The 13282-nt window shown below is 52.3% G+C and overlaps 1 protein-coding gene across 1 annotated transcript; it reads right to left on the bottom strand.

Moving 5' to 3' along the window:
- Positions 1-273: 273 nt before the first annotated feature.
- Positions 274-8281, bottom strand: OTX2 (orthodenticle homeobox 2). Its single transcript, XM_027719736.2, has 5 exons — positions 8192-8281; positions 7905-7996; positions 4170-4387; positions 3614-3765; positions 274-2216 (listed from the first exon to the last, which is right to left on the bottom strand). The coding sequence occupies exons 3-5, from the start codon at positions 4264-4266 to the stop codon at positions 1596-1598; spliced, it is 870 nt and encodes a 289-aa protein (XP_027575537.1). The 5' UTR covers positions 4267-4387; positions 7905-7996; positions 8192-8281; the 3' UTR covers positions 274-1595.
- Positions 8282-13282: the final 5001 nt, after the last annotated feature.

Consider the following 13282-nt stretch of genomic DNA (forward strand, 5'->3'; position numbering starts at 1 on the left):
CTGTTTGTAATGGAAGTTTTTTTGATTAAAAATTAATAAATAAATAAATAAACAAATAAATAAATAAACGATAATTAAAAAAAATAATCCCTCTTTGGTTTTGCTTCCTTCACCTCGGGGGGCTGCCAGCAAAACCCCCTTTGTCTCAGGCCTGCAGGAGCAGCAGGACCCCCCTGGACCCCCGTGCCTGGCTGCAAACAGGAAACCAGGAACCGGCATCGCTCCTTCTCCGTCACTCGCCGGATGAGATTAAAACGGAAGACAACCATCAAGTGTGCTAGAACCATTTTAATATAATTATACATATCTGCCAAATCCAGGAAAAAAAGGTTTATGCATATATATCTTTTTTTTCTTTTTTTTTCAGTTAACATCTGCAAGCATAAACGACAATGAATTTCTTGGTTTGAATTCATCCAGGTCAGAGCAACTGCCCAAAGTCCTGTTGGATTTGACGGATACTGCCGGCGTGGCCAGCAGTTAAGGGAGCTCCAGAGGAGTTTAATGTCCTCAGGTTGGGGCATTTTCGGTCTTTCCTCTTTCATTCAGAGACAGTTTGTTGTAAAAAGTTTCAGTGCAGTTCACCTCGGGTGAAAGGCGATCGTGTTTTTTGTGTTTTTTCTTTTTTTTTGTTTTTTATTATTTTTTTTAAATATATATTTTTAATTATTTTTTTTAAAAGATGATAATAGGTAACTCAGTTGCTCTGAATTTTCACTTATAATTATAACCTATTTAAATCACAGCAGAACTCCCGCTGGTGCAGAGTTCATAGTTGCATACAATACAGGAGATCACAGTTTTGAAGTCTAGCACAGATTAAAAACCACAGATGTACCATTTATATAAGACACACACTGATTGTCTCTTAAAAACTACATATTGACTCCTTATGAACATTATCTTTTTTTTTTTTCTTAATCTTTAAATAAAGTAGTGCAGCTAGGACAATCAGTCACACAACCCACACAGCCCTGAACCAAGTTCTCCGGGTGCCAACTTGAGCAAGTTGGGCATGAAACAGTTGGATGAGCTCGAGAGAGAGAAAGAAAGAGGGAGGGAGAAAAAGAGAGATGTTGTCCATTCTGAATAGTTTAACCGAGGGTTGGCTAACACATTGGAAACCTCTGGGTGAAGGATCATCTTTCCACGCACACACACAAAAAAAAAGAAATAAAAACCTAGACTTTTTTTTTTTTTTTTTTTTTTTTTTTTTTTTTTTTAAAACTGGCCCGCAGGTGGGACGATCTCCCAACCTCTTCCAAACAAAGAAACCCAACAATTGCCTAAAACTAGAAAGAACACAGATGGGTCTGTCTGGTTTCTGCTCACTAGATGATCTGTCCGTTTAAGGCCTTCCTCCTCCATTTTTCCTCTTTTATTATTCCTTTTCCAGAGCGTCTGAGCAGGAGATGAGTCTGAACGGGATCACACCAACACTGTCCCCCTCTTGTTGCTGTCGGTTTTTTTGTTCGTTTGTTTGTCCGTGGAGTTATTTTTCTCTTTAATTTAACCAAGACCTGACTAAAACTGGAGCATGTTCAGCCCAGCCTGTTCGTTCTCGTCGCGATTTCTCTCGGTATCACAAAGGTTCTTCACAAAACCTGGAACTTCCATGACGATGTCTGGTCCTTATAATCCAAGCAGTCAGCATTGAAGTTTAACTTCCAGGAGGCGGTTTGGTCTTTATAATCCAAGCAATCGGTGGTGGAGTTAAAGCCCAAACTGGAGGCTCCATAGCCCTGGGTGGAGAGGGAGGCCGGAGACTGGTTGAGGTGGCTGGTGACCGCGTTGGCACCCATGGGACTCAGGGTGGCCCCCGGCCCAGGGAGCTGGTGGTGCATAGGGGTCAAGTAAGATCCACAGTCCATCCCTCCGAAATAGGAGGTCGATCCAGCGTATCCTTGGCTGTAGCCTGATGCCTGGGTGTAGGTCATAGGATAGGATCTCTGCATGCAGGAGGAAGAGGTGGACAGGGGGTCTGAGAGCGGGGAGATGGACGCCGGGCTCCAGATGGATACGGGGGCACTGCTGCTGGAAATGGTGGGGACTGAGGTGCTGGAGGGGGGAGTGAACTGCCCGCTGGTCCCACTCTCCGAACTCACTTCCCGGGCCGGTGAATTCTTCTTCTTAGCTGGCCGGACTTTGTTCTGGCCCCCGTTCTGCTGCTGCTGCTGCTGTTGCCGGCACTTGGCCCTGCGGTTCTTAAACCACACCTTGAGACACAGAAACGGGGAGGGAGAGAGAAAAAGGCCGGTGTTAGGGATGCACAGGCAAACCCAAGGGTGGAAAGAGGTGGTGGCAGGGAGACCTCGCCGGGGAGAGGGGCCTAAAAGTGCTCCCCAGCAGTGGAGGGTTGCAGGCTGCTGCAAAGGAAAGCTCCGGGGCTCCCCCTCCCTGAGATCATTAGCAGTAATAACGAGTGGAAATCGCAAATCAAACTCCTTAATAAGGTCACTTTTGGGGGAGAGCCGGGGGGGGGGGGGGGGGGAGGGGGGAGCATTCCCTCTTTGCTGTTTGCCAGCCGGGGACCCCCAGGAATTGCCATTGAAGGCCTATTGAAGTCGAGCCCTTAATTAGAAACAATAGAACATCAGAAAGGGAGGGAACAATTAGTGAAACAGAGGTAGGGGTTGGAGAGGGGGGTAAAGATGTCTCATTTACCCTCCAAACAGGCTCTCTGTGCTCACCCCCTCAGCCAGAGTCAACCCCTCAGCTCATCTCACCTTCTCTTAGCAGGGACCAAGGGGGTTGTCTCTGGGGAGGTTTCGAGGGGAGAAGGATGGGGTTTGACATGGGGGTATCCCAATCCCAGGCTGCCATACCCCACAGGGACATGGCACCATGCAGCCTCGGGAAACCTCTCAAGGAGACAAGTGGGAGAGATGGCTTTGGAGATGCCTTGCCCCTGCTACTGGGGTATTCTAGATCCCTGATGGGGACAGGACCCTCCTGTCCTGGCAGCAGCACCTCCAAAACGCTGCCTGGATGGGGCCCCTGCAGGCTGCTTGCAGGGGAGGCACAGCCCAGCCCCAGGAGAGGGGTTCACCAAGGCAGGTCCTCTCTTATCAAAGTCCCTTCAAAGGGGGAGGAAGCCCCCAGCCTGTACTGGTGTGAGCGGGGAGTCCCAGTCTGGCCCAGCTCTGGATTTGTGGTGATCCCTGGGGAAAGGGGGGGGATCCTTTGCGGTTTCCGCAGGGCTCCCAAAATGCCTGCAGGACAGGCTGGGATTTGGCACCCAGGGCAAGGCTTGGTATAGTTTGAGAGTGCTGGGGAATCCTCAGAAAGGCCGAGGGGGCTGGGAGGGAGCGTGGAGGGCTCAGGAGCTGGGATCTGGGATCTGGGATCTGTGCACCACCACAGTGCACAGGGAGGATGGGGGGAGGACACACTCCAGCCCTGGGGATGCAAACCACCATTCCATCCTACCCTGCACCCCCACCCACCTCTGAGCCTCTTTCACCCCACAGGGGCTTGATTTGACTCCAGGACTGACCCCATCCCCTGAACCAGCCCCCTCATCTCCCTGCCGGCCACAGACCAGTCCAAACCCTTCACGCCGGTACAGAGTGGGGGGTCAGGCAGGGCTCTCCGGGGCCACCCCGCTTCCTACCTGCACTCTGGACTCGGGCAGGTTGATTTTCAGGGCCACCTCCTCCCGCATGAAGATGTCGGGGTACCGGGTCTTGGCGAAAAGAGCCTCCAGCACATCCAGCTGCGCTCGGGTGAAGGTCGTGCGCTCCCGCCGCTGCTTTCGGGGGGTGGCTGCGAACGGAGCCAGAGGCCCTGGCTGTCAGTCAGCGGCCCCTCAGACCCCTGTGTCCCCTCCAGCCCCCTCCCCAGAGGGGCACCCACATTCCCTGCCCTCTCCCGGGAGATCTGCACCCCAGTATCAGCCGCCGCCGTGCCGCAACCCCAGCTCCCCAGCTCCCCTGGATAGGGGTTTGGAGCGTCTGTCCCCCACATCCAGCAAGAGGTTCTCCTCTCTTTGCAGCCCCTTTCCCGGATAAAAAGTTGGGGTTGAGGAAGAAGGGAGACAGAGGGACCCCACACCCTCACCCACCCAAGCCAGCGTGATCCCGGGACATGTTGTGCCTCCAAAATCCCAGCGGCTTCTCCTCCGTGGAGGCAAAAAGAGAGAGGGAAGAGGGAAGAAAAACGTGGCTTACCGGGATAACCGACGGACGGATGCAACAAATCCATGCCCGAGGTTGTGAGACTCAGGCCATTGACTGCATAAGGTGGTTGCTTAAGATAAGACATCATGCTAAAGTTGTGGCGGGGAGGAGAGTTGGCCGAAATCCGGGCGAGGGGGAGCCGGCCGAGCGCCCTGCCTGCCCCGGGCGGTGCCTGGGGGAGCCGTCGGGCGGGGAGGGCCGCCAGGTGCCTGCGCAGGAGGGAGAGGAGGGAGGAATGGAGGGATGAAGGGGGAGTCAGGTCAGCTCGCTGCCCCCCCAGACCTCCCCCCGCTTCATCCCCGCCGCCGTCCCCCCGTCAATCCTCCCGCTCGGAAAGCCGGACCCCAGCCGGATTTGGGAGAGCTGGGAGAGACTGACTAGATAAACGCATCTCTCCCCAAAAAGGGAGAAGAGGGGAGGGGGCACATCCCAGCCAGTAATTACTACCCGAACAAAACCCCCCCATGCCTTCAACTGCCCGCATTGTACGGCAACCGGGGGCATTTGCATAGGATTCCCGGCCGGGCACCGGCTAATTGTCTCAAGCAAAACTTGATTGGGGCCATTGGCAGACACAAAGAACCCCTCGGCTAAATAAATAATGCAGATAACAAAGCCCAAGGGTGAGAAACAAAGAAACAATTCAAGAAACCTATCTCTCCACTAGTCTCTTGCAAGGACTTTAATTATCCCAGGTTTGGGCAACATTCAAACCTTCCCCCCCCACTCCCCCTTTTCCCCTTCCCCCCGACGTTGCTGCATTTCAGAGCTCAAATGCCCGCTCGGGGAGAGTCAAACTTTTCTGCTCTCCCGCCACCAGTCCACGTCTGCAGTAATTTCCACCGACCATTTGCACCTAATTAGTACTCCGGGTAATTAGATTTGGAGGCAAGTAACAGATTTATTAGGCTTTCAAGAAACTCTTGATGACGGAGCTGAAGCTAAACAAACACCTCGGTGGTGAGCGGCTCCGGGACGGCCCCGGCGGGCGAGCGGCTCCCGCCGGTTCCTGCTCCAGCTTTCCCGGTCCCCGCTCGGGCTCTCCCGCTTCCCGCTCGCTGCCCCGACGGGGCCGGGCTCTCTGCAGCGGGGGGCGAGGGGAGACCCAAACACACACTCCGCCAAAAAACGGCCGACAAGGGTCCAGCCCGGGGCTCCTGAAAGGGTTAAGACTGTTTGCCCCGTGGAAAATATTTTTTAAAACCTTTCAGGGCGAAATCTCGCCCTTCCCTCCATTCCCCAGTGGCCGTCGGGGAAACGAACTCCAGCACAACTTTCTTCCCCAAAACACCCCAAAACTCCGTGTTTCGGCTGAGCCACCGCCCCGGGAGGGCGAAGCACTGCTTGAGGGGGGTCCTGCGGGACCCCCAGGACAGGGTGCACCCCCCGCCCGCGCCGTCGGTGCTGCTTTATCCGCGGTGCGGAGTTTCCCCTTTTCCCCTCGGGGCTGCGCTTTGCCCCGCACAAACGCGCTGCGCGGCGGATCCAGCGCGGGGTGCGCAGGGTCGGGCCCCCCGGAGGAGGTCGAACGGGGACGATTACACCGAGGGGGGAGCCCCGCTCGCAGCTTCGGCCGCCGGTTTGTTCACCGCGCAAAATGAGCGGGACAACCCAAAGGGGGTTGCCGCCCGCTTAAAAACGAGCTAACAAAAATTTAAAAAAAAAAAAAAAAGAATAAAAGGACAAAAAAAGCGCCAACACATCCTCCAAAAAAAAGCAAGCCCAAAGCTCCGCTCGGTTAAACTCGGCGGCATCCCGCCGAGGCGCCAGCCCGTCGCGGCCGCCCGCGGAGCCCCTCGGCCGCGGCCGCGCATCCCGGGGCCGCCCCGCAGCCCGCGGAGCAACGGCTCCGCTCCGCAATCTGTCACCTTTCCCCCTCCTCCTCCCCCCTCCCCGCTCCGCATAGATCCCGGCTACCAGTTGCTCTGCCCTCGCTCAATAATAATTACCCCGTCCGAGAATTAATTATAATAAATGTTTTCTTGATAAACTAACGAGATAATCCGGGCGGCACACGCTCCCTAATTACGGGCCACCGGCCCCGGCTCCGCTGCTCGCCCCGGTGATTAATGCGGGGCAGCGATCCGCGCCCGGGCGCGCAGCCTGCGCCCCTGCCCCCGGCAGCGCTGCGGGGGGACGCGGGGGCCTGGGGGGCTCGGCCGGGGCGCGGAGCAGCGCGGAGGGGCTCCCGCGGAGGGGAAGGGTGAAGGAGCCAAGGTAGAAAAGGGAATTTGTTGTCTTTTGTTTTGCAAACGGGAGCCGCGTTCCCTGCCCGCACCGCGCTCTCCAAACGAATTTCTGACATTTTTTAAAATTCTAATTTATATATATATGTGGGGTGGGTTTTTTTTGTAAATTCTAATTTTTTTCCCCCTGGAGGGACGGTTCGGGGTGATATTTCCCAACGCGGGGATTTTCTCCCGAGGCGAAGGCGGTGGGGATGGATCCGTCACCGGCTCTTCTGAGAGGTCCCCAGCGCTTCGCCCTCCGAACCTCCGCGCTGCTCCGCGGCCGCGGCCCCTCTCGGGGACCGGGAGCGGAGGAGTCGGGCTCGGCGGGCAACCACCTCCGCCGCGGGGCCGTCTGACCCGTCTCTGCCTCCCAGCAGCACCCGGTCGCATTTTTTAACTGCTTTCCCCCCCACCCCCTTTTGAATGTATTTTTTTTAAACTAAAGTTGCACCTTTTCTACATAAATAAATAATAAACCTCAACTTCTCCGAGCAGCCGAAATCGAAACAAATCTTAACAGTGAAAGAGGTTTTTAGTTCTAAAGAAACTTGTGCCGGTGCAAAAGCACTTTTCCCGACTTTCTCTTTGTCAGCGCGGTGCGATTCAGAGGAGAGAGACCGGGGCGCGTTATTGCCGGCCGGTGTCTTTGGGAAGCGCTTTCCCACGGCATTAAAAAATTAAAATAAAATAAGAGAGGGGAGGTGGAAACCAGCTCCAGCCCCTCTCCGACCTGGATGCCATTCTCGCCATCCATTTCGCCCAAACCGAGTCGTGAAGCTCCGGCCCCAAATGCCTTGAAGATTTCTCTCCCTGCGATTTCCAGCCTGGTTCTCCGGGGCTGCGAGTGCTCGAAAACACCTTTACAAAATTACTTTGCTGAGTCTTCACACCGCGAGGAAGAGGAGGAGGATGAAGGGGGTCTCAGGTAGGAACCCCACTCTCGGAGGGGAGAAATTTCTCCCCGGTTATTCCTAATTTTAAAAGTCCAGCTTGAGGTTCAGGAAATAACTACAGGCCGGAGGAACAGGCCGAGGAAAAAAAATCATGTACCCGACAAAATCGCGGTGAAGCCGAGGAAAGAGCGGCTCCGAGCCCGACCCCCGCCCGCCCACGGGAGACAACCCGGCCGCGGCCACGGGGGCGAGGGCGGCGGCGGGGAAAGCCCCCGGCTCCCCGGCTTTGGCCTTTCGCCCTCTCCTCCAGCAGCTCGCGGTCCCCGCCGAGGACCGACCCGGGGCCGCCGGTTGTCCCCGACCCGGGGCCGCCACCGCCCGGCCCGGCCTCTCCCGGGCAGCGCCGCATCTCCCGAGGGGACCCGCCTGCTCCCCGCTACCCGCACGGCGCACCCCCGCCGCACACAGGCGTGTTTAATAGTAATAGTAATAATAATAAATGTTTAAAAAATATAATTATTATTTTAATTCCCCCTTTCCCTGCGTTCCTGCCCGCCCGGCGATGCCCCCAAGGAAGGATGGAGCCGGCGGGTCGGACTTACCTGCGAGCCTCGCCGGAGCCGCGGGCAGGGCTGGGGGGCGAAGGGGGAAAACCTGCTCCCGGATCCTCGCCAAATTCAGGGCTCGGGCTGAGCTGGGAGAGAAAGCACAAAGCGGGAGGTTAGAGAGCTCGCCGCATGCACATGCCCACGACATCGGGGGAAAGGGGGGGGGTAGAGGGGGGGGAGAAAAAATGTTTGAAAAAGGAGAATAAATGGGGGAAAAAAAGGGGAGGGGACGGTGCAGGAAAGGGATGTGGGGATGCTCGGGGTCTGGGCTCGGTACATACAGAGCTAGCCGGTGCTGGAGCTGGTCAAAGTGATTTTATTTTTAATAATAGTGGCAGGGTGCGTTGGAGCTGAAGGTCTCTACCTCTCTCGGGGAGCTTTGCTGAGAAAGCGCCTCTCTGGCAACTTTTTGACGCAAACTCTCCAACCAATGGCAGGGAGAGAGTGATTGACACATCTAAGCCAGGGGGAAAATAATAAAAACACACACAGGGGGAGGAAAAAACAGGCCGCTGCTGTACCGGGGGGACAATCCAGAGAGAAATAACAGCCACCGAAATGACACCAGAATATACATTAAAAGAACCTGTTCGGTTTAAAAATATACATTATGGAGCGGAGCAGATGAAGTCATTGTAGAAATTAATGTGATGGACAGCAGAGATGGAATTAGCGTATAGCCCGGGGAAGGAGAGGAAGGGGGGCCAGCAAAAAGCTGGGGGGTGGCTGTAATAATAACAACAAAAGATATTAAAATATATAAGTAAATATTTGTGAAGGGGGGACACAGAGACTGCCAGGAGCCCTTGGCTGAGCAGGACGAAGCTGAGTGAGAGGAAACCCGCGGGTGCAAAAGGGAGAATCCCCCGTCAGCACAGAATGGGGTACCAGGGTGTCCCCAGTCCCGGGTCCCCCCGCGGATCGGCTGCACCCCAGTTCCACCTCCCACGGGCCAATTGTCCCCTGGAAGGAGGGAAATTGAGTCAACGGGGAGAGGACATAAATGCGTTTTAAACTGTATTTTTAAAGATGTATAGGGATGATGGTGTAGAATGGGACTTAGCGGCGCTGCCTTGAATTTATAAATAGAGATGTGCACATGTTTTAATCGAAATAAATTGGGAGTAGTGAAGGGGTGAGAGTGAGGAGGGCCTGGGGGGTTCCCGGCGCCGGGTAGAGCCCAACCGGGCACGCTGGGCACCGTGATATTCCCCTCGCACCTCCCGTCCCCACTCAACTTCTCCCGGCTCAAAGAACCCCGAAAATAAAGCTCTGGCAAAAGGCAGGAGGATGGAGGCGGCCGAGGTCGGAGGGAGGGAGCGCTCACACACTTTCCTCACTTGTGACAATGGGGGAAAAAACTGCAGCGGCTCGATCATTTTAACGGGGTGACCTATGTTAATGAAGTTATAGCAATTAATTCGCCTCTTTGTGGCTTTCTCCGAGCCTGGCTGCGTGCGATCCAACGTGCTTGTCCTTGGACTTTAGCGCTGGCGGTGCAGCCCGGGCTGGCGGTTTGCAGGAGCAGGTTTGGGATGCTCGGGGCTGGGCTGGGCTGGGTGGTGTGGGTTGGTTTTGGGTTGGTTTTTTTTTTTTTTTTTTTTTTTTTTTTTTCTTTTGCCCTTTCCTCCCAGAAGGGAGGAGGAAGGAGGCGGCAGAAGGGAAGGAGGGAGGGGAGAGGAGGGGAAATTAAACAAATAAACAAACAAACAAACAAACAAAATACCCCCTCGCCCAGAACGACCGCAGCCCTGCTCGCCGGAGCCGCTCCCACTTTGGCCGCTGGGTTGTATTTTTTTTTTTTTTAATTTTGCGAGACCACTTCGTGGAAAGTTGGTACCCGGGGTACCCCTGGTTGGTACTCCGCGGCCCCCCGGGACTCCCGGCCCCTGCCTTTCTTGGACCTGTGTTTTGATTTATTTTTCCTTCCCAGACCCACGAGACTTTTTGAGGACTTTTCTGGGCTTTTATTTGTTTAGCTGAGTTTTTTTATTTTATTTTGGGGAGGGGGGGGGTGTAGAGAGGGGCGGCTGCAGCCCCCATCTTTTTGCAGCAACCCCCTCCCTCTCTCAACCCTTGCCCAGAGATCCGCGCCGGGCAAATCCTTCCCTCACCTCCCCGCATGTCGGCACGGCCACGCCACCCCTCAGCCTCTCCTTTAGCAGAGCACCAGGAATAAATATCCCGATTGAACCCTTCCCCCCCCTCCACCCCCTCCGCCTTTGCCATCGTCTCCCGCCCCCACATATTATTTAATAACCTTAATCCACCTCGGAAGAATGAGAGAGATAATTCGTCCCCGTGTATCCTGACCAGGAGGGTATTTTCGAAATCGATTAAAAATAAAAGGGAAAAAAAAAAAAAAAAAAAAAAAAAAAAAAAAAAAAAAAAAAAAAAAAAAAAAAAAAAAAAAAAAAAAAAAAAGAAAGAAAGAAAGGGGTGTTTGGGGGCTGGAGGCAGCCGGGCTGTGGCAGGGGAGGGCTGAGCAAAGCAGAGAAATAAAATTCAGTGCCTGAAGAAAGTAGCTGGGAGAGCAGGATGGGAAGCACAGCCCAGCCGAGCTGCCAGCCCTGCCTGCAGCTGCCCGCACTGCCTGGCCCTGGGCAGCGGGCAGGGAGAGCTGCTGCCCTGCCTGCAGTCTGCCAGAGGAGCAGGAGCATCCCAGCCTTTCCCTCTGCCCCCTCCAGCCCGAGGAGTTGGGAATAATTCCCGCGGCCAATAAAACAAGTGGCAGAGATGGACAGTGTTACTTAAATAAACAAGGGTCTCTTTAAAATTCTCATCCACTTCAGATGTCTAAAGTAAGATTGTGATGATTTTGTCACGGTTTGGTAAATTTACCCCTTTAAGAGGCTTTCATAAATCCCAGAACACACCTTCAGCCAGATTTGAATATAGATTTAGGTTTTAAAACCCAGAAGCTGGGAACACCGCTTTATCAAAGAGAATTTCCCTTTAGCTTAGCAATGTGTCGGAATGGCTCTTGCAAAGATTGGATCTGAGAGGGGGAAAAAGGGGGAACCTTCTTTCCTGGAGCAATCCTGCACACACTTTGCAGCTGCCTCTGCCTTCAACCTTCTGCAGCTCCGGGAAAAGTTGCAAAAAAAATTAATATGAATTGTTGCAGCTGTAGGATCTCGATTTTTTAAAAAAATTCCTATTTTTCAATGATTTTTTTTTAAACTTTCCAATCTCTTCTGGTCCGTTTGGAAAGCGTTGCAGAGCAGGTACAGTCCCAGAGATCCAGACTAGCTGGGGCTAACGGGGAGTGAGTGGAGATGTGTGATTTTCTGCCCTCTAAGAACTTTGTGCTCAGAGAACCAAAATCTGCTTCTGGGATGAAAAGAAACTGTAACTTCTGCTTCTCAGTAAGTTCTCCAACTTTCCAATGCCAATCGGGTTATCAAAGCCATTTTCTCTCTCTGCATAGCTGTCTTTCGTCTCTCCTCTTCTCTTTCACCCTCTTTACTTTTCTTTCTGATTTAATTTCCGACTCTTCTGACTATCGCGACCGTTTCGCGAGTGGTTTTATTGCCGTGTGTTTCGCTCCCAGGGATGAGCTCGCTGAGCTGCTGCCCGCGTTTATTATGGCCAAGGGGTAGAAAAAAAATAAGGAATAATTTATTCAGGTCGGGTGAAAGTTAAGGAAAGAAGCAAAAAAAAAAAAAAAAAAAAAAAAAAAAAAGAAAAAGAAAAACCGACCCCAAAATGAACCGAATTATAATTTGTCATCTTTGTATCTCTGATCGGCTCCGGAAAGCGATGCATGCTACGCGCTTTTAAGCTTTTCCCTCATCGGATTTGTGTCTAGTTAAAATATTCCAGACTTTCCTTGAAGTTTATCTGCAATTCAAGTGCCGGTTGGGGTTTATTTTAGTTTAGGGTTTGGGGTTTGTTTGTTTGATTGTGGGTTTGTGGTTCGTGGGGTTTTTTCTTTTTCTTTTTCTTTTTTTTTTTTTTAGTTCGACACTCCCCCTCAACCCCAAAATCTCCCTTTCTGGGGGTGCAAAGACGTTGGTACAGCTGTGTCACTTCGAGAAAGGGTCAGATTCGTTTTAAAATGCCGGAATACTAAAAAAAAAAAAAAAAAAAAAGAAAAGAAAAGAAAAAGAAAATTCTCCTTTTATTCCAAGTGTCTGGGAGGGGGATGGCGGAGCCGTCACATCTTTTGGGGAAGGAAAAAATAATAATAAAAATATATATTAAGGTAGCATTTTTGCCTAGATGAAAGCAAGTTTTATAATTGGGATGGGGGGCGAGAAAGGAGGGGACGGTGGAGTTATTTAGGGGCGATCTGAAATTTGCCCAGCTCCTCTTGGAGCCAAACCAGTCCTAAAAACGCTACCCCGAGAGAAGAGAAAGTGAGGTCAGGGCTGGCACCTAAGGGAAGGTCTTCTGTGCAACGAGGCGAGGGGGAAATACCCCCCCCCCCAAAAAAAAAAAAACAACCAAAAAACCAAAAAAACAAAAAATACAAACCCAACTTTAAACAGAGAAAGAAATGATTATTATTAAATAAATTAAAAAAGCATTTGGGGGAGGCTGTGCCGGGGGCGGGGGGAGGGCACACGCGTGGGGGCCGGTGCGGGGAGTCCCCCGGGGGTCGGTGCGGGAGGCTGGGACAGGGGTGTGTGTCCGTGTGTGCGAGTGCGTGTGTGTGTGTGTGTGTGTGTGTGTGTTGATGAAAGGCGCTAATACTGCCAGTTTACATAATTTTTCTCTCCAGGCCATGAAGTTACCTTGATGAGCAGCTTGCTGCAGCAATCAGATTATAGCTCCCAACCCAGATATTAAAATAACAGTTACAGTCCCGCATCCCGCGTGTTGGCAAACTTGGGAGAAATGAAGGGGTCGCGGGAGCGGGGGGGGGGGGAGGGAGAGAAAGAGCCAGAAAAGGGGTTTTGTAAGAAAGAAGAAAAGAAAACCGCGGAGAAGCTTTAAACTAGTCTTTCGTTTGTAACCTTTTACAACCTTTATTTCCCGTATATGAAAAGCTCCTTTTATTGAGACCCAGAAAGAACTTTTATTTTTTTTTCCCCTCCCCCCTTTGGATTTTTAATTAGAGCCCATCAATTGCAGCCATATATATAGGAATCGATATAAAGTAATCCGTGGAGATGGGCTAAGGTTTTAATCGAAAATCTTCTCTACCATTCTTTGCAGATCTTCTTTAGCCGCTGGCTGGTGGAGAAACAAATGTTCATTACAAAAATACCCCCCAGAACCCCCCAAAGCAGCTCCCCCCCACAACTAAACAAAGCCACAATGCAGAAAGCTTGTAAAAGATCCCAAACCAACTGTTGTTACCATGTGAATAAGGAATTACTCTTATGCTTAACTTCATTCTCCCTTGCAGGCAGGTATTTTTCACG

This window comes from Pipra filicauda, unplaced genomic scaffold (genome assembly GCF_003945595.2).
Source record: "Pipra filicauda isolate LSUMZ 115617 unplaced genomic scaffold, ASM394559v2 scaffold508_size1329835_pilon, whole genome shotgun sequence".
Taxonomy (NCBI): Eukaryota; Metazoa; Chordata; class Aves; order Passeriformes; family Pipridae; genus Pipra; species Pipra filicauda.